This window comes from Callorhinus ursinus, unplaced genomic scaffold, assembly GCF_003265705.2.
Source record: "Callorhinus ursinus isolate GAN/ISIS: 27379988/994484 unplaced genomic scaffold, GSC_fseal_2.0 scaffold23, whole genome shotgun sequence".
NCBI classification, from domain to species: Eukaryota; Metazoa; Chordata; class Mammalia; order Carnivora; family Otariidae; genus Callorhinus; species Callorhinus ursinus.
Genome location: NW_027397085.1, coordinates 20,423,912 through 20,445,088, shown reverse-complemented (window position 1 = coordinate 20,445,088; position 21,177 = coordinate 20,423,912). Strand labels below are relative to the sequence as shown.

The following is a 21,177-nucleotide window of genomic DNA, read 5'->3' as shown; positions in this document are numbered from 1 at the left end:
GAGGGTGTTATGCTGAGTGAAATAAGTCAATCAGAGAAAGACATGTATCACATGACCTCACTGATATGAGGAATTCTTAATCTCAGGAAACAAACTGAGTGTTGCTGGAGTGGTGAGGGGTGGGAAGGATGGGGTGGCTGAGTGATAGACATTGGGGAGGGTATGTGCTACGGTGAGCGCTGTGAATTGTGCAAGACTGTTGAATCACAGATCTGTATTTCTGAAACAAATAACGCAACATATGTTAAGAAAAAAGAAAAAGAAGAAGATAGCAGGAGAGGAAGAATGAAGGGGAATAAGTCAGAGGGGGAGACAAACCATGAGAGACGATGGACTCTGAAAAACAAACTGAGGGTTCTAGAGGAGGGGAGGGTAGGGGGATGGGTTAGCCTGGTGATGGGTATTAAAGAGGGCACATTCTGCATGGAGCACTGGGTGTTATACACAAACAATGAATCATGGAACACTACATCAAAAACTAATGATGTAATATATGGTGATTAACATAACAATAAAAAATAAAAAAAGAAAAATCTTATATAATTATAATCTTTACAAAAGGAATCACATACCACCGTAAATCACAGAAATGCATCTAAAATACAACATACTGTCTTTTGTTTTTGTTTCATTTCCCACCCCACCCCACCCCCGACCCCCACATCACCACCTTGGGAATTTCTTATTCAAAGGAAGAAGAAAAGGAAAGCACTTGATGAATGTGATACTAGATAGTTCTATGAGACAAAGATTCTCTCGGAAATATCTGTTTCATTAACAATTTTTTTAAACAGCCTGTGAAATTTCTATTACCTCACCTAGAAACAGAGTCTCTTTCTCAGGAGTTATCTTCAGCATGGATCCAGAAGCTTCTGGGAGGTAAGTGGTTGAAAGCTCTTCCCCAAAGGAGCAGGCTGCCAGATCCCTGGTTTGGCTTTGCCGCCATCTGGTGGTAACTGGGCTACTGGCAATGGGAACCTCAGCCGACAGCCTCTTCACAAAGCTGCTCTTGAAGCTAGAATATGTAGTCTTAACTTCATCAAATATCTATTTAACAAGAAAAAAAGCTGTAATTTATAGTGGCCTCAATGATGCAAAAGTAGGTATTCCTTAAAGGAGAACTATAAACAACTCAACTAGTACAAAACAAATTATAAATCAGATTTTTAGTTTTTGTGACCTGAGAGAATGTTATTTTATATATATAAATGTGTGTGTGTGTGTGTGTGTGTGTGTGTGTGTGTGTGTGTGTGTGTGTACTTAGAGCCTCTGTTCAAGGGTCTCAAGATGTACAAAGGCAGCTTGGAGAGTAATTATGTTTACAGTTATTACAATTACATATCAATATAAAATATGAAGTTGAAATAACCCTATATATTGAACAGACAAAATGTTTATACAAAATCACAAAATTGCAAATCTGGAAATAAACAGCAATTTTCTAGTCCAACCTTTTCATTTCACAGATGAGATAACTGAGGCCTAAGTTGCTCAACATTCATCTCATTCCCTCTGAGAAGCCCCAGGAGTTTGGTACTTACAGATCCTATAATGGTGAACAAGGTCATGTATCTACATGAAATTAAAATGCAAATGACAAATTGGAAATATATTTTTAATAAGATGCCAGGCATGTTAGATTAATATCTTTGTGTAAAGGACTCTTAGAAAAATTTAGACAAATTTTCAAACCAAATAGAAAAAAATAGGGCATAGGACCCAAAAAGACAATTCACAAAAGAGATATATAAATATCCCCAAAATATTCAACCTCACTAATAATCAAAGAAATGCTAATTTAAAACAGTAACAAGATGCTAGCAATGATTTTTTTTAAATGACAAGCCCCAGGGTTGAAGGTTCTAGAAACAAACACTGACATACATTGCTGGTGGAGCATAAATTACTATTTGGAAAAGACAATTTGGCAACATGTGTCAAAAGCTTTCAAATGCGTGTATAGCCTCTACTGACCCAGAAACGTCACATCTAAGAATTTAAGGAAGAAATTAAAAAATATGAGCAAAGATGAACAAAACCAAAATATTTTTGAGTGCTTACCACAATATGAACCCATATGCTAAATGTTTACATACATTCATATTTAATCTTCAGAAACACCTGTGAAGCAGGTCTGTTATTTATTCCCACTTTACCAATAAAGAAACTGAGGTTTAGAGGTTAAGTGAATTGCTTAAGACCACACAGTGAGTCCGTTTGGAGATGCTATACCCTAATCTCATCTGTCTGACTCCACAGTCCACACTCTCAGCAGAGAACACGGGGGTGTTACTGCAGTATATATGTTTATAGGGGAAAAAGATGGGAAGGACTCAATATTTACCAATGGAGAATTGAGTAGATAGACTATGTGACATCCTTAAAAGGCAATACTCTGTACATTTGTACATACTTTGAAACTTTGTACATTGCTTATGGGGATGTAAAGTGGTACTACTGTGGAAAACAGTAGGCAATTCCTCAGAAAATTAAGTCTAGAATTACTGCATGATTGAACAATGTCACTGCTAGGTATAGACCCAGGGGAAATGAAAACAGGTACCCAAACTCAAACAAACGCAGGTACATGCATGTTCATGGTAGTAGTATTCCCAATAGCCAGAAGGTAGTGATAACACAAATGACCATCAGCAAAGAAATGAACAAGCCAATTGTAGAGGATATATGTTTATGTATGTACATATACATATATTATACATAATATATTTATTTATTCATAAATGACATCTCAGCTAAGAAAAATGATCAAGAAATTTCACACCAACAGTCTTACATGGTCTCAGCAGGTGTGTGTTTCTCTGGCTCATCTCCTGTCACATCCTCCATACTGTCTCCTCACCTGGGTGCTGTTCCCCAATTCTTTGCCAGGGTAACTTCTAGCCCACCTTCACAGCTGGGATCAGCCATCACGTCAGGAAGGTGTCTCTGACTTCCCTTCCTCCCCATTCCAAACTGGGTTAGGCAGTCCGTGATAGCTGAATAATTGCGACGGTTAATTCCATGCATCAACTTGACTGGACTAAGGGCTGCCCAGAGAGCTGGTAAAACATTTTTTCTGGGTATGGCTGGGAAGGTGTTTCTAGTGGAGATGAACATTTGATTCAGTAGACTGAGTAAAGAGATCCACCCTCACCACTGTGGGTGGGCATCATCCAATCCACTGGGGGCCCAAATGGCACAAAAAGGCAAAGGAAGGGCAAATTTTCTCTCTTCCTGAACTAGGACGTCCATTTTCTCCTGCCCTCATACATCGGAACTCCTGGTTTGTCAGACCTTCGTACTCCTTGATTTATACCAGCTGCTCCCCAGGTCTCAGGACTTTGGACTTAGATTTAATTAAACCACCGACTTTCCTGTTCTCCAGCTTATAGGTTGCAGACTATGGGACTTTTCAGCCTCCATAACCTCATGAGCCTCATGTATATATATTTACTTATATTCTATTGGTTTTTTCCCTCTAGAGAATCCTAATGCAATAATGATTATTTTTCATTGCACGTGAGAGAGAGCTGATATGCAGTGAAAAGGGCTGGCAGTATTAGATACTCACCACCAGAATATGAATCAATAGCATAATGAGATGACTTTGTTTTAAGCATTACAATTTTAGGTCTCATTACGGGAAAAACAGTGTCCAAAACAAGAGCGAGGGAAACCCAGTTGTCTCTGTGCTGGTCAGAACCCATCTGGAGAACTGTGTCCAGGCCTGGACCTGTCCTGTAAGATGAGCCAGCCAGGATTCTAAACCTGAGTTCATTTAGAGGAAAGGGACTGCAGTGATTTGAGGTCAGGGAACACAGCAATGGAGCAAGACATGAATGGAGTGAGGGCACCGAGGGTATTTAATCTAGAGGAAAGAAGACCCATAAGGAACTGTATTCAAATATTTAAAGGAAGCCAATGTATGAAACAAAGAAACATTTACTTTGTATTGCTCGCTATGACAAGACTGGGCACTTTGAGCCCAAAGCACTTGGAGCAGCAAGGTCAGAGAATTTAAGTCCAGGTGTCATATACAGTTTGACTTTTTTAGTAATTCAGCCAGAGAGAACCCAAGTAATACTATCATAGTTAAGAGGTGATACAACAGGTTTTGTGTACATTTTTGTTCTTTACCAGAAATTATGTGTACAGGAAGAGACTTTTCTATTGTATCCATTCTTACCAGGCTCTGAGAGAGTGGGAACGACATGGTTTATCAGTCTCTGACAGGTCGTACATGGCTAAGCTGTGGGTTCAGCTCATCTACCCCCAAGAGCACACACCACAGATGCAGGGCCCAGAAGTGGAGCTGTAGCTTCCTTAGCACATCCTCTAAAGTGCCAAAGATCTAATCCTGCAGGGAAAGGGCACACCCACAGTTTTTCAGATCCTTCCGTGCACTTTTTCCTAGCATTTTCTGTAATCACACCATGACTCCAAAATTCAGGCCAAATAGAACGAAGCACCTTCATTTGAAACTTGCTGTGTGACTTAGGGAAAAGGCTAAGGTGATCCAAGGACTGCAGCCCTCAATTTCCCATCCATTCGTACCCCTGAAATTTTCAACAGTGAAGTTAGGCCTCCTATAAGAGGCAACAGCCACGGAAAAAACAAAGACAAAAAAAAGAAGAAGGAGAAGCAACTAGATGATGCACCCAAGGAGAGGTGGGTTTGGGGGATTTCCTTGTTTGTTTTTGCTTTCTTGGTAGAATTGTCTGATTTAATTGTTAAATTCCTGATTTATTATAGAGTTCAGTATTTTTTCTGTCTACAGGTTGCAACCCATTGAATCATTGTCATGGGTCGGAACCAGGCTGTTTTAAAACTACCATAGGCATATCAACGTTCAAAGGGGAAGTGTTGTTTAATGAAACTGCTCAGTTATGTATGTCTGCGTACTGAGTTAAATAGTAAAGTGCATTTCTTACTGGGGGTCATGATCAAAAATTTGAAAAACACCAGACTATAGTTTGCTTTACGATATAGGAGGGTTTTTTTTAAGCCTTCATTGTGTTTGATCTGTTTATTTTTGCTATATTCACCTGGCACTGCCTTAATTAGATGAAGTCAGAGCAAGCAGCCCCTTCACATATTTCTCTGCCCTTTCCACTGTAAATTCCTAGAACTGATGTAGCAAGTTTAATGTGTACGTATAATATTCAATTCCTTCAAGCTATATACACCATATTAATAGACCACATTTAATCTACCCTTCTGAACTATTTCTCAGTGGTGTTTACCCACTCCCCTACATTTAACCAGTTACTGGGAGGGCTCAATCCACAGCTTGCGCCCTACAAGGGCACCATCTTCTGGTGAAATATTTTGTCAGGAGAATGTTAAAGAACTATCAAAAAAGTCCTGTTTTTTCTAGCAAAGATTGCAATGGGCATCATAAATACATTGCAATTCTTTAGCACTCTTTATTTTATCCAGGAGTTTCACTCCTTTCCCATCTGAGAAAGGTCTTTCTATTCCTTAGCAGGGAAAGAAGCTAGTCTGTCCTTCTTGGTTTTCCGTTAAACTGAGCCGGTGTCAAGTTTCAGCTCCTCCTCAAATTCCAGCCTGCTGAGACTTCCCTCTAGAATCATCCAAAATGGAGCCTCTTACAGCGTACCCTTTAAGATGTTCAGGGTCGAAAGCAAAGGTATTTGCAGTTTTACTGTCTATGGTTCTATGCACAGTAATGCTATTTCTTCTACAACTAAAATTCCTAAAACCTAAAATCAACAGCTTTTATACATTTGAAGTGAAAGATGCAAAAGGAAGAACAGTTTCTCTGGAAAAGTTTAAAGGCAAAGTAAGTTGCATCTTCTGTTTTTTTTTTTTCCCCTATGGTCTGTTCATGTTCTCTGTTTAATGGAATCAATTTTTCATTGTTAAAGGGTCATAAATTATAATTTAATCTTCAAAGTAATGTTATTAGTGTCTCACTCTAGCCATCAGAGTTCTCATAGTGTATCTACTTCTAATTGATAAACTCTGACTGTCCTGTCTTCAGAGGCGTGCTGAATTAACACTTTAAGTTGTTTAGGAAATTCTTAGTTAGTAATGGGAATATGGAGACATTAAGAAATACTAATTCCATAATCTAGCAACATTAAAAAGCACTTATCGATGTTGTTATCTTTTATTTAAAAACAAACTGTTGTATCTGATGCTTTTTTTAAATGGTGGTGATCTTTCAGAGTCTTAATTTATGCGTCCAGGTTACGATTTTCAGTAAAATTGGGTAGGTCTAAAAATATGAAATAACTATCTGCTTCAAAATGGTTTAGGATTTTAACTACTTGCAGAATTCTTTTTTAATCTTTTCTTTGCTTCACTTTCCGGTTGGATTTTTTTTCTTTTTCCGGGAGGTTGCACTAGTTGTAAACGTGGCTAGTGACTGCCAACTCACAGACAGAAATTACTTAGCACTGCAGGAACTGCACAAAGAGTTTGGACCATTTCACTTCAGCGTCTTGGCCTTTCCATGCAATCAGTTCGGAGAATCGGAGCCCCGCCCAAGCAAGGAAGTAGTATCTTTTGCAAGAAATAACTACGGAGTGACATTCCCCATCTTCCACAAGATTAAGATTCTAGGATCTGAAGCAGACCCTGCATTTAGATTTCTTGTTGGTAAATATCTACCTTGCCTCGCCAACTTAATGTTTTTAATTGCTTTTCATGTTTAAAACAAAGAGACCAGGACCATAGTCTTCTATTTCATTTGAAATGTCTTAGTGGGAAAGCTTGATAAAACTATCAAAGAGCCAGAATCTCATCTTTTGTAATTTTCTAGAAGTTATGCTTCCCTGAAATCAATGTTTTAACTTCTTGAATGGCAAAATGAGTCTATTCCAATGTATTTTATTGCTTGTGATCATTTTCCTGAAGAATTTACTTGAAGTGTGGTCATGGCTATCTTCACAAAATAGCCTCACAAAATAGCTCTTGGGGAAATGTCCCTCTCCATTACTAAAGCTATCCATGTCTCATGAATATTGCTAGGCATTATTAGTTAGACATATCTTTGTGGTTAATTTTATGTTGCCTTATTTGTCTGAGATATTATCTTCAAGGATGAATAATATCCTGGTTTACCAGGCTTTTGCTAAAATTCAAAACAGAATATAAGGATTTTTTTTGGAGGAGGGTGATATTAGGCTATTTCTAAAATTAGGCTAGCTACAGAAATCTGTTTAAAGATTTTCCGGTGGAGGGGGGGAGGGGAGGGGGACGCCTGGGTGGCTCAGTCGGTTAAGCGGCGGCCTTCGGCTCAGGTCATGATCCCAGGGTCCTGGGATCGAGCCCCTGCATCAGGCTCCCTGCTCAGCGAGAGCCTTTTCCCTTTCCCTCTGCCTGCTGCTCTGCCTACTTGTGCTCAATCTCTCTCTGTGTGTGTGTCTCTGTCAAATAAATAAAATCTTAAAAAAAAAAATATTTTCCGGGGTTGGTTAGCATAAATGTTTTTTTTTTTTAGATTTTATTTATTTATTATTAGAGAGCGAGCGAGAAACAGCATGAGAGGGGAGAGGGTCAGAGGGAGAAGCAAGCTCCCTGGTGAGCTGGGAGCCCGATGCGGGACTCGATCCCAGGACTCCAGGATCATGACCCGAGCTGAAGGCAGTCGCTTAACCAACTGAGCCACCCAGGCGCCCCCTTTTTTTTTTTTTTTTTGAGTTCTTGGCCATTGGGTGAGATATAGTGACTAAGGGTATAGGTTTTAGCTCCAGTCTCTGGCTTCAAATCCCTGCTCTTGTTGCTTTTGCTGTGTGGCTTCAGGTACGTGACTTAACTCCTCTGTGCCTTCTTCCTCATTTGTGAAACAAGACTATCAATAGTACCTACTTCTTAAGATTGTTTGGAGGATTAAGTGTATTAATAGTAAAAGTGAAGTATTTATACACTGCTTACACTGTGCCAAACACTGTTCTAAAAGATATTCAGCTAATGTCCTCTCATTTGACTTATGCAGATGATATCCTCAGTCCTATTTTCACAGGCAATTTTAGTTTTGATAAAACTATGGCCCTTAGTCAGACAATCAAGTTTCCAGTCCAGTAAGTCGGCTAATGATGCTCTATAAAATTTAAGTGTGAAATCAGAATCTTTTAAAAACATTATATTTAGTTTCTAGGGAAAATTAATATAATGCTTAATACCCTGCATAGCAACCAGAGTGATGTCTTCATTCCTTTTATTTCCAGGATACACTAAGGAAAGAAAAGGCAGAGCACATTTCCTTGTAATCGTTTTCAATTCTAGCAGCCAAATATGTGGGCATCATAGCTCCTAAGTTCTTCCCCTTTATCACTAAAAAAAGCTCCTGAAACTCCACCTACCCCATGTAATCGAAAAAAGGCACAGTGATTTAAGGTTGCACTGAAGTTAGGTGAAGCTCCAGAGACAAAGACTCTGAGATCAGGGCGCCTGGGTGGCTCTGTCTTTAGGCGTCTGCCTTCGGCTCAGGTCATGGTCCCAGGGTCCTGGGATCCAGCCCCACATCGGGCTCCCTGCTCGGCGGGAAGCCTGCTTCTCCCTCTCCCACTCCCCCTGCTTGTGTTCCCTCTCTCACTATATCTCTCTGTCAAAATAAATGAATGAAATCTTAAAAAAAAAAAAAAAAAAGACTCTGAGATCGTAGCCAAATGAAAATTACATCTTTTAAAACTAGCCAAAATGGACAGTAACTGATCACGTGGTCACAAACAGGACCACTCTGCACGTGTGTGCAGGTGTCACTAAACAGGGCATCTGGACGTAGGGGCCCGTGGGGACTGAAGCTCAGCCATAGCAAGGCATGTGCTGAGGGGGCTGTAGCCACGTGGAAGGGTGTCTTTTCCTAATTCACACCAAGATGTTAGATCAGCTAGAGGGAGCTCTGCCCTGACACATATTAGAGACACGTTTTCCACTATAGAAAAAGGCAATTTTCCAGGGTGCCCGGGTGGCTCAGTCGTTAAGCGTCTGCCTTCAGCTCAGGTCATGATCCCTGGGTCCTGGGATCGAGCCCCGCATTGAGCTCCCTGCTCCGCGGGGAGCCCGCTTCTCCCTCTCCCACTCCCCCTGTTTGTGTTCCCTCTCTCACTGTCTGTCTCTGTCAAATAAATAAAATCTTTTAAAAATGGGGGGCAACTTTTCAAAATGATTTTAAGATGGCTTTAATGTAGTAATAAGATGCTCACACTGAGTCACTGATGTTTGCTCTAATCAGAAATATTTTTCTCTAATAATGAAATAAATTTAACTGCTTGGCGTGGTGCACAAAGTAAAACACATTTAAGTAATCAGGCTACTTTTTATTTCTTATTTTTAACCTATACTCTCTCGTTGGCTCTTTTTCTCAGCACAAAGCAAAGTATTGCACGCCTTAAAACTCTAGGCAGTGTGTTCCTTCTACCTACTTAATCACTATTTCTGAAAGAATAGTTAACACTTGTTATCTCTGTTTCCCTGTCTCAGTTCCCTTCTTAGATCACTGCGTCTGGCTTCTTGCCAGGATCTCCTGAACCTCACAGGCACCAGTGACACTGCAACTCTGGCCCCCCTCTTTCTTCTTTTCAGGTTCCTCCTTTCCATCAACCCTTACCTCGCTGATCCTCAGGATCCTGCCACAATCTACTGGTGCTCTTCTTATTCTATCCCCTTTCCTTGAGTGAGTTCTCTCTCTCCTAAGCTCCAAAGCCATATATTCAGCAGCCTCCTCTGACTAGATGTCCCACATACACCTGAATCCCCTCCTATACAAAAACGAATTTGTCATCATCCTCCTAAAATGTTTGCTTTTCCATAGGAGTAGGAAGGTCTGTGTATCAGTCCTGGTTCTACCTACCGCTCACTAGCCATGAGACCTTGAGTCTAGGACTCCATTTTTCTCATCTGCAAAATGGGGTTAATAATAATACCCACCTCACAGGGTTGCTGGAAAGATTAAATGAAAGGATCCATTTAGAGCAATGAGCACAGATTACTAGGTACATAGCAGACAAGTTATTTATATTTTTTCTCAGTTAGTCAATAATGCACATCAATTCTGGATAGTGTAAGTGGAAAAAAATCTACATTTCTTACATAAATTAAGATGTATCAAAAGGACAGCATAATTTCTCAAAGTAATATGATTTAACATTATATGTTAACTGGAATTAAATAAACACTTAAAAATATGATAAAGAATTCCTTTCCATTTTTGTCTACATAACATGTAATGATATTAAAACCATAGATAACATTTAATATGAAAAGAATTCCATACATGCCATTACCAAGGACCATTAGAACATCATTTTATCTTTAAAAATGTTAGGAAACAAAGTTTTGAGTGAGAAGGTAAATTTTTTGTTGTTTAGATCAAAGATCCAAAATAAACCCTTTGTTTCGTGATTCCTGATCAGTAGAATCATCAGTGAAGTCACCAAATATACAGAAATATGGTTACTCAAAGCTTGAGTTTTGCTTTGTTTGGGTGTTTGCTCTTTGTTTTGTTTTTGACATTCCTAGAATTTGATTCTAAAGTAGTCACTTACACAGATACTAACAGAAATGACTATCTTAGCAAAAGAATAAAATTACGCTCATAAAAAATATATTCTGGTATTTTAGATTCTTCAAAGAAGGAACCAAGGTGGAATTTCTGGAAGTATCTGGTCAACCCTGAGGGCCAAGTTGTGAAGTCCTGGAGGCCAGAGGAACCCATTGAAGTCATCAGGCCTGAGATAGCAGCTCTGATTAGACAAATGATCATAAGAAAGAAAGAGGACCTGTGAACATGGCAGTGAATCATTCAGATGCAGTAGTCGGAATATAGACAAGTCTGGTGGAGTCGGTGGGGGGAGTCTCATCTTAAAGACTCTGACAACTAAATGTGGCCCTGAAGGATGGGGTGTTTTGTTTTTAGGCTACTTTGCCAGTGAGTGGTAATGAATGTCCCCAGGTCAGAGATGTTACCTAAAGCAAAAATAAAGAGTAGCTAAAGAATCAAAATACAATATATTAAATATTTCATCTGACCACACTAAGTAATTCAGAATACAGAGTCACCAATGTGCTTCAGTATCCTGTTGTTCACCTTGACATTTTCCAGGATTGTACTTGATGGAAATGCCAACACACTAGACCATTGTTTTTTCAAGACACTGTATGTGACTGAAATTTTGGGAGTAACTAACTGTAAATGGCTATTTTTATGTAATAAAATACAAAATAAACACTGAAAAATGTGAAATAGAGAGATTCAAATCCCTATATACTTCTGTTTCATGTACAGGATTTTGTTTCTTTAGTTTTCTTTGGTTTTGTTTTTTTTTTTAAGTACAGGTTCATAGTATGTTTTATTACATCTGCCCAAATAGTCACTGATAAATGACACTATCCTAACATTTGAAAAAGCCTTCATCACTTTCAGTATTTCTCTGTTATTTTCCAGAAGCAACTCAAATTTTATAAATAGAATATTAGTAGTTGAAATACAGTCTTTATTTCTGAATGAAAATCCTAAGTGTAAGAAAAAGGGAGTGTTTGGTGATTTAGCTCAAGTCTTGATATATTAATTTTGGTTGCTCATATAGTCAGACTAGACCAGCCATTTGGAAAGAATGCCATGCCACATCATTCTGATAGCTGAAATAGTAAGAATCAACTCTGACTCATCAAAGGTTTGAATGTAAACGGGGGCGGTTTGCAGTCACACCAGCCTTAAACATCAACAGTCACTGAACCCTTCGATAGAGTCACAACATGCTTTTTCTCCCAAAGTCATAACCTTTATGTTTTGTCAGTCTTGTAATTATTGGCTAACAACGCAACCTGCCAAGTTGGTGAAGGCTAATTATTGCCCCATGAAATATATATTCATTTCATGAAGTCAAGAGGAAGACGAGGGCAAAAGAAAAAAAAGGGAAAAGGCAATCCTGTAAAATTTGGCTAAGAAGGAAGACCCAATCTCAAAAGCCGTGAGTTGGCTCCCAAATTCTGACCTGATTAATGCAAGTGAGGATGGTTTTATATGGTGAGATCAGTAATACCACCTCATATATAGTTCTGTGTTAAGTGTTTAAAGTTCTTGGACAAACCAGAAATATTTCCCCAAACACCTTCTGTTTCAAAGTATGTGTCCAACTACCCACAGTCGGGGGTACAGTTTCTATTAGAGGTCAAGAAGATTTACAAGGATAGCTTCAAGAATGGCAGGTTAGTGTGTTAGCAAACCTGTTTTTACCCCTCACCAGCCGTACGACTTTGGGCAAGTCACTTGACTACTTTTAGATTTGCTCACCCATAAATTGAGGTCGGACTGACCAAAGAGCCCCTTCCAGCTCTATGAGTCAATGACCATGCTTAGCAAGGTGTCTTCAGTGATCAGGAACGGAATCAGTACCAATGTGAATTGTTTTTGAACAAAATCCCCCGAACAAGCCTATCTCTCCTTTGCAATTTTGCCCCAAGAGCACAGAAGCAGTTTGAATTCTGAGCCTCTAAGCAAAGTTTTGTTCAGGGCAAATTCTCCAAGTGTTGTTCCCAGAGCACTCTTGCCATATACTCCCACTTAGGACAAGTACCACAGGACTGCTACGGTGTTTTATGTGCTCACATTAGGGGTATGAGCAGAAGGGTATACGCCAGCCCTACACAGGCTATGCAGACTCCCCACTGTCAGATAGTTGGTGATGGAGCTACACTGGGGACCGACCAGCACTGTCCTGGTGAATGCAGTTGAGATGTCCCTCCTGCCCAAAGTCACTAGTCCTCCAAAGCCATATAAAGTGGGTTTTCAGTTATAGATCTCTAATCCTGGTCGCTTTATTCAACCTACAGTCTCTACTATAGTCAGTGCTTGATTCTCTCCCCTTGGCCTTTGGGTATGCAGGGAAGGCAGCTGGGGATTTGAAGGTGTGCCAAGTAGGTGTCCAAGATTCTGTAACAATTAGGCTCTCTGTGCTAAAAGAGGGTGTGGAGCCATTTGCTGGTGTCCTGCTACCCGTTACTCCCAATGTCTTATGTGAATTCCACCAGGTATGCTCATACAGAGGAAAAAATTGTAGCTTTCTTGAATTGAACATATCTTCCCTGTCTTGGCATCCAAAAGCCTGAGACATAGACTGCTGTGTCACCTGAGGAGTATGACAGAAAATAGCTGGTATCACATCGAAGGGTATTCAGTTGCCCTTATGATGAAAGGACAAAATCAAATGCACTTCATTGTGGTAATTCATTGGCTTGAAGTTTGGTTTACCCAGAAGGTGGGAAGGAGTCCTTCATTCTAACTCCTAATCTTCATCTCATGGCACATATAGCCATAGTGTTGGAGAATGGAATAAATATGAATTTCCCTGAGATATACCCTGAGAGTCAGACTTCATTTTTGAAAATGCTTGATAATTATAGTGTATCCATAATATGTATATGATTCCTAGTAATTATGGTATATATGGCATATACCCAGAGGTGGCTGATAAATAACCATCACCTCTCTGGAGGAGGGGTCCCAATTTGCAGCACTTGCCAATTTCCATGGTATAAATGCTCCCACATGGCCAACTTCCATCTACCAGTGGTTTAATAACTGGCATGCCAAATTTCGGAAAATTTAACAATCAGTTCTCACAAACCACTATAAGTGGGCTCCGGGACACCAAAATTCTTAAAAATCAGACTTGATTAGGTTACCATAAGGATCTCCAAAGAGAAAAATCTAGAGTGAAAACTTACTATATATTATTTATTTTTATTATAAATATACTGTTTAGGTAGGTTATATGAAAATGTGTGGATGTGGGTGCCTGGGTGGCTCAGTTGGTTAAGCAACTGCCTTCGGCTCAGGTCATGATCCTGGAGTCCCGGGATCGAGTCCCGCATCGGGCTCCCTGCTCAGCGGGGAGTCTGCTTCTCCCTCTGACCCTCCCCCCTCTCATGTGTTCTCTCTCTCTCACTCTCTCTCTCAAATAAATAAATAAAATCTTTAAAAAAAAGAAAGAAAATGTGTGGATGTACAGTTACTGAAATATGAAAAGCTGCTAACAATATGCTATATAATCACAGTAAAATATAATGACTTAACTGGATTGTCTATAGGTAACCTCAAGTAGGAAAATACTAGAGTAAAAAAAAAAGAAATGTAGACAAAGCCTCAGAAGAAAAACAAAAACTGTTTTTTGTGTGTTTATTGTGTGTGTGTGTGTGTGTGTGTGTGTGTGTGTGTTTCAAAACACTAACTGTTTCAGAAGATTACCGTAACAAGCTTAAAAGTCTTTAGTGATCCCTGTATAAAATACTATGTTCATTCATGGTGTTTCTTTGAAAGAAAAATGGTATGTCTGCATGTAAACAATATGGGGACACTTTGTCCATGTTTATTCCTTACCTGGATTTCATCTTTCCCATGGAATAATAAAGTTCTAATTTAACTGTCACACCTAGAAACTAACACACCACACTGTTCCCCACTCTTCTCCTCCTTCCTCTTGCTGATCTGTTAACACTTGGGGGGAATGAATGAAGAGTAGCTTTGAAGTCCCAAGTGTGGATCTCTCTCTTTCTCTCTTACTCCTATGGAAACACTGATCTTAATTTCTCTTTATTGCATTCTATTCTTTCCCTCCTTTCTCATCATCTCAATAATATGGAAAGGAAGAACAGCTTAAATATGTATTGTTTATTGAGTATAAATGTTGGCAATTTATGTCTTGTTCTTTAATTTAAAAAAATTAAAATACAAAGGCCAAGCCTTCTAAATTTAGTAGGTTTTATTTTTATCAACAGGTCAGAGACTTTCCATAAAAAATAACACATTGAAATTTAACCTTTTAAGAAAAAAAGATGAAAACAATATCTACATGGAAGGGATCCTTAAACAAAAAAATGCTGAAAAGAGAATGATAATGGGCAACAGTGAAAAGAGAATGAGACATGAAAGTAGCAAAATGCATAAAGAATCCAATTATAGGCATCTATCTCCCATGGTTTAAATGTTTAAACTTAAATAAGGTAGGAATAAAAATTGTTATATCAATAATTTATAGTTCAGTACAGTAGATGGTAATATATTTCTCACATCTCCCTTAGAATATAACTAATTGACCAGACCACCAAAGTCAGTTCCATGAACTTGCTGCAAATGTCCACATGAGGACATGTATGTCACTGTACGTCTGGGACCCAGCACGTACCTGACACTGTTGCATGGGCCAAAAGGGCCTCCAAAGAAATCAGAATACATTTAAAAGCATATTATACAGTCAATTCTTCCCACTTCACAAGCTAAATCTCATGCTTTACTCCAAATATTTTATGAGTCTGTGACTTCACAGAAAATGAAGTGAATAATTGAGGCAAATCCTCCAACGATTCAACCCCATCCCCACCCCCAAAATTTCCAATTTTCTTGATATTGCAAGTGAAAATGTTCGAGTTGACTGTCTCATCTTGAAAGTTACCTCAATTCTCCCTTCAGCTGGTACATACACATGGTTATAGAGACCTACTCTAATGTCACATTAAGAAATTGATTATCTAGGGTGCCTGGGTGGCTCAGTTGGTTAAGCGACTGCCTTCAGCTCAGGTCATGATCCTGGAGTCCCAGGATCAAGTCCCGCATCGGGCTCCCTGCTCAGCAGGGAGTCTGCTTCTCCCTCTGACCCTCTTCCCTCTCGTGCTCTCTCTCTATCTCTATCTCATTCTCTCTCTCAAATAAATAAATAAAATCTTTAAAAAAAAAAGAAACTGATTATCTAGAGAGAATACTAAAGATTTAGTTGAAAACTTAGAGAAACATTTTAAGCTTTCCATTTGACATTGTCATTGTATCCTAAATTTTATATTAAAGATAAATACATACTTTCACAAATACTTTCATACTGTGTACCCAGGCCTCCAAAAACATTAGCTGGGATTTTTTTTAAGAATTAATTGTATTGGTTTCTTCACCATTTATAAAGCTGTGTATTGTATTATTACTGAGTAACAGAATAGCAATTACAAGTATTACGGTAACTAGTGCCTGGTTCATAGCAAAAAAAAAAAAAACAACAAACACATGCATGAGCACACACACTAATTACAGAACTAATTATATGCTGATGTCCATTGTATATGCAATAAGATAGCAGTGGTATGTTAGCTGATGCCATTCATATATTCAACCAGCTAACAATACACTGCCAACCCATCACACACGGGTAACTAGTGCAGCTTGTTAACCAGAAGAATTTATCCAAAAGCAAGTGGCAGGGTAGTTGTGGCTGCCAGATTGACCCAAAGCAGCCAGCTAACAATACACTGCCTACCTGACTCAGGTCACTGCTGCTTGTAATAATCCGTGACGTCACTGAAGCTGCATTTGCAATGTGAAACAGTGGCAGAACTGTAATCTTAATAGTCGCATAAAAGAAAACTTTAAACAAACCTTGTTCCTCCAAAACTGTCATAAAATATAAAAACATTATTTTCAAATCTCCTCAAAAACTTAAAAAGGAAAACTTTCAGAATACTTGCACTTAGCTATTTTAAAGTCAATGCTTGGATATCAAAATATGGTATCACAGTACCTGCGAATTAACAAAAGTTATACTTAACTGTAGCTTTTCCAATTCTATTCACTGATCAAAAAACCAGCTGTCTGTATTAGGTAGCAAAATATTTAGGAGTAGTCATGGCAATACATAAGCTGGGCAAAAAACAAAACTGCTGCTATTTTGGAGGGGAAAAATCAATATTAAAGTATTTAGGGAACTTAAGGACTTAAAATTGTCATTCATTGTCTCCCACTATAAATAACATTAGTCATTGCATTCTGAAAGGGCCATTCTGCGTTTATTTTGTCACCACTGAAATATTGAAAAATTTAAAGAAGATTAAGAAAAAATGTTGATGGGTTTGAAAATAGAATCCATGAGTAAAGTTTAAAGGAATAAGAACAATTTCGGGAGAGAGGGCAAGGTGAACGGTGATTATGAGAGATTTAAAGCGTATGAGGGCTGTTTATGTGGGAAAAAGAAGAAAAACCCATCTAGATTTGTTTTCTTTTTACACTGATTACAAGAGAAGCTTTGGCCTTTGGCTTCAGACTTTCAACGAGAAAAAGTACTACATTGGATCAATTTCAAACTGCTAAGAGGAAAGACAGACCATCGATTATGCCACTTCTCCGATTGTCCACAAGATGGCACCATTTCCATTTCTTTGGGGGGGTGGGGGTGGGGCGAGCTTTTAAATGCCACAGTGGCAAGTGCAACCAGCCACTGTTAAAATAAAATTGTAACAGCCAGCTAGCAATGCACTGCCTACCCGACACATCCATGCTTCATCCTCTTCTGTTGAGGCAAAAACTAGAAAGCACCAGTGATATACAAATTACCACCATTGTCAGGGATCTTCAATTTCTTACAGATATGGGGGGTGAGGGGAGTGTATAGTTAGACTCTGTAGTTAGTGATATCTTAAGAGATTGATTTTTTAAATTTTCATATCCTCAGACCAGGCCATACTTCCAACAAATACCTTCTTTAGGAAGAATCATTTTGTTCAAGATCAGAAATAAGAGAACTAAAGCAAGCACCAGACGCTCACCCTGGGAGAACCTGGACTTCTCTTCTGCTTCAGGTCTTTGGCGAGCACCCGCATGACATTCTCCTTCGAAAATATAAAAAACACATGGAGAGAAAAACTATTTTTATTTTTATTTTTTTAAGATTTTATTTATTTATTTATCTGACAGAAAGAGACACATCGAGAGAGGGAACACAAGCCGGGGGAGGGGCAGAGGGAGAAGCAGACTTCCCGCTGAGGAGCGAGCACGATGAGGCTCGATCCCAAGACCCTGGGATCATGACCGATTAACGACTGAGCCACCCAGGCGCCCCGAGAAAAACTATTTTTAAAAATCATAATGTTACGTGGAATGTTTCTAGGTCCTCAGCTTGTCCAACTGCATTTACTCTTTTTCTTTAGCAAGCAGATACTTCCAGAATACAACTAAATTACTCATCTCAAAATGCAGGATCAGGGTTTAGAGTGTTCTGCTACATCTTGGTCCTAAACAGGTATTATAAATAGCGCCTTCGACGAGAAACCCGTGGGAAACAAAACGACATCACTTACCCACAGCATCTCTTCTTCTGTCCGGACCCTCCTCCGGGCGGTGCGCTCCAGTTTCCACTCCATCTCCGGAGGACCTCCCCCTACCTGGAGTTTGGCCTCCCCTCAATCGGCTCTGGTTTTCCCCTCAGGTCTAAGCCGATCTTGACGCCTAATCGTCAAACCTCTAGAGTCTCACCCCGCCCCCCCCACCATCATTTTTCACCCTTAACTTCCATTTCCCCCATTCCTCCCACTGCTCCTAGACTGCATTCCCCAGGGTACTGTTTAAAAAGCCGGCGGGGCGGCATCCGGAGCGGGAATCCCCCTGTCCCGCTTCTCATTGGCCAGCGCTGCGGTGACGTCAGAGGCCGGGAGGGATTCCCCCCAGCGCGCCGTGCAGCCCGCCTCCACCTCCCAGCTGGCCTCCCTGCCCCGCCGCCGCCTGCTCTTTGTCCGCGGAGGCGCGCACAGAAGCGCCAAGCTTTGCCGCGAGCCGTGGCGGGCCGGATCTGGGCCAGGCGCCGAGGGCTGTCACACCAGCAGGAGATGAGAGGGTTGGCGGGCGAAGAAGCGGGTTCTGTGAGTTCACGTTTTTTCCATTTTCAAGGGGGAAAAAAAAAGCTTCGTTATAACGGGGCCTTCTCTCCATTGGTAATGTTCACCGTTTGTGTAAACCACTGATTTTAGACGTGTTCCCCCAATGTGTTCATCAGCTCTTGCTCCATTTTTCAAATAGGCAGGGAAACGTGGCCAGATTTCTGTGCTAATGAGAAGGGGGAGCGATCACATTGATTCAGTAAGTTCTTCTCCGCTGTAGCCATTTGAAAGTGGTCAGGTTCTCTTACTTGAGCTTCCGAGTTATCTTCCCCAACAAGAGGTTAGTGAGCGAGATGAAAGAGTTGGTGAGCGCTGGTGACAGAGAGCACCTCAGGAGGAGTGCAGAGCCAGCAGGAAAGCTGAGCAGACTGGGGGCTAAGTCTTAAAGGAGAGGATGATATTGGGGGTTAAGGGAGGGAGTTAGAGGGAAATGACAAGGAGCCAGATGGGCTGTTCAGCCTTAGCAGCCCCACCTGAGCTGCCACGAGAGGCTGGCTGTGCCATATGGCAGGAGGGCAAACTCTCTGGGACACCTCTGAAAGACTGGCAACCAGCTTTTCCCTCCCAGTAACCTCCTCCCTCCCTTCCCCCACTTGACACTGGATTGTTTTTGCTTTAATGCATCATGTGGGTTTGGGCATTTTCCTGGTGAAAGAATTCGTAGACATCAGATACTCAAATGGGTCAATGATTTAAAAAACAACAACAACAACAACAAACTAAACTCACTCTCCTGTTTCCTTCTTACTGAAAGCAAGGAAAATTGACATCAAGGCTGAGTCCCAATCTTGAACCAGTTTTCCATGTGCAGTGATAAAGGTTAGGGAAAATGCTGCACAGGGTAACAATCAAATGAGATTTATCAAAATGCTTGATAGCCAAAAAACCCATGGATTGAAAGATGTGTAAGTTTCACCCACAAGAATTTTAACTTCCTTATACTGCATTCAATTTCTAGTAAAACCTTTCAGCAAATATTGAGGCTAAATAAAGTGAAATATTGGCTGAGAGTCAAATGTATTGTTAATTTAAAGTTCAGTTTTGCAAATGCCAGCTAAAATTAGCAGCATATTGGAAATAATATGGAAGACTTTTTGTTCTACTTCTAAGTATCATTTTACATGTACCATTTATGAGAACGGGCACAAACAGGAGTAATAAAAACCAATTCAATTAACGAAATTGGAAACCCATGTAAACTGTGATTTTAGAATCCATCTCCCTACAAGTACTAAGAATAGGTGAAATACTCTTTTAGAATTTAATTATTTGTAATACACTCATAAATTCCATTTTAGCTGCTAATTCCATAGCATATCACACAGCCTCCAAACGCCTTTTTTCCCCTAGGTTAAAACAGAAAAGTAAAAGCCAACTATTGTCCTTTTAAAAGTTATTGTGCATTTAAATATCCATATTGCAATTTAACAGGAATGAAGGAAATAGGAAAATCACCATTGGCAAACCACCACAGTACTAACAGTTGCAGTCAAGGATCATGAATAGTAAAACTGGTGTACGTATGATGAGGGTGTTTGCCTCCTATGATCCAATACAAAAAGGAAAATCACAACTTTTCATTGGACAAAACTGGCAGCCACCACCTCAACCAAGTAATAAATTAACCTCACCATTAATGACACATTGACATCCTGTGCCTCCTGATATGATGCACTGGGAAGGGCACAACATAAATTCTGTGATATCTTTGCCAAAAAACCAACCAAACAAAAAACTGCATAACCTGAGTTTAATAATGAGAAAGTACTAAACAAACCAAATTAAAGGACATTCACAAAAATAAATGGCCAGTAGTACTCTTCAAAAGTGTCATCATGACAAAAACAGAGAAACTATCACAGATCAGAAGTATCTATCTAAACATGACCAATGCATTGTGAGATCCTGGATTGAATCCTGGACCAGAGGGGGGGAGAAGGAGATTTGTTGGATAGTTGTAGATACTTGAATATTATCTATAGATTAGTTAACAGAGTAGTAGTAATGCTTATTTCATACTTATAATCATTGTGCTATAGTTGTATTAAATGTTAACATCTCATCTCGGGAAGCTGTGTGAAGGACATAATGGAATTATTTGTACCATTTTTGTAACATTTTTCTAAGTCAAGTTATGTCAAAATAAAACTTAAAAATGAAAAACATATATTAATTAAATATCATGTTGTCATATGAATAGAAACATTATGGCACAACTGTTTGGGACAAAATAGAAATATCCTGTAAACATTTTATCTTAACTTTTATCAAATACGGGTTAGGAATAATGTTAATGTGTAGGTTTATATGCCTGTGAGTAATTTACTATCTTCAAAATGTTTCCTCTTTGTGAGTGGGTTTTGCAGGCAGATCTGTGATAAAGACAAGGGCTGTGAGGAAGAGTCCTCCGCCAAGGCCAAGGCCAATTCGATGGATTTGCAGTAAGGTGAGGGGGACGAGAGGAGAAGCAGGGGAGAAGGGAGAACAGGCGAACGTGAGAACACTTTTCTTGACTCCTAT

General features: G+C 39.6%; 2 protein-coding genes across 4 annotated transcripts in view; one reads left to right on the top strand and one right to left on the bottom strand.

The window, feature by feature from the left end:
• The window catches only part of CDC20B (cell division cycle 20B), a 67,648-nt gene extending 49,411 nt beyond the window's left edge, over positions 1-18,237 (bottom strand). For both annotated transcript variants that reach the window (XR_012382144.1, XM_073905550.1), the window contains exons 1-3: positions 18,082-18,237; positions 17,551-17,613; positions 819-1,047 (exon numbers count right to left, since the gene is read on the bottom strand). Coding sequence is in view for 1 of the 2 variants with exons in the window: in XM_073905550.1 (XP_073761651.1) it covers positions 819-1,047; positions 17,551-17,613; positions 18,082-18,144 (355 nt within the window). In the remaining variant the exon portion in view is untranslated. The remainder of the gene's footprint in view (positions 1-818; positions 1,048-17,550; positions 17,614-18,081) is intronic.
• On the top strand, positions 5,594-11,216 carry GPX8 (glutathione peroxidase 8 (putative)). 2 transcript variants are annotated; one of them, XM_025892383.2, is made up of 3 exons: positions 5,594-5,803; positions 6,363-6,624; positions 10,591-11,216. In XM_025892383.2, the coding sequence occupies exons 1-3, from the start codon at positions 5,600-5,602 to the stop codon at positions 10,752-10,754; spliced, it is 630 nt and encodes a 209-aa protein (XP_025748168.1). In that variant the 5' UTR covers positions 5,594-5,599; the 3' UTR covers positions 10,755-11,216. The 2 variants fall into 2 exon arrangements, with proteins under 2 accessions (XP_025748168.1, XP_025748169.1); XM_025892384.1 differs by lacking the exon at positions 6,363-6,624.
• Positions 18,238-21,177: the final 2,940 nt, after the last annotated feature.

Coding starts and splice junctions, on each gene's coding strand:
- GPX8 (XM_025892383.2), top strand. CDS start 5,600: ATGGAGCCTCTTACAGCGTACCCTTTAAGATGTTCAGGGTCGAAAGCA. Junction 5,804..6,362: donor TGGAAAAGTTTAAAGGCAAA/GTAAGTTGCATC, acceptor TTTTTCCGGGAG/GTTGCACTAGTTGTAAACGT. Junction 6,625..10,590: donor TGCATTTAGATTTCTTGTTG/GTAAATATCTAC, acceptor CTGGTATTTTAG/ATTCTTCAAAGAAGGAACCA.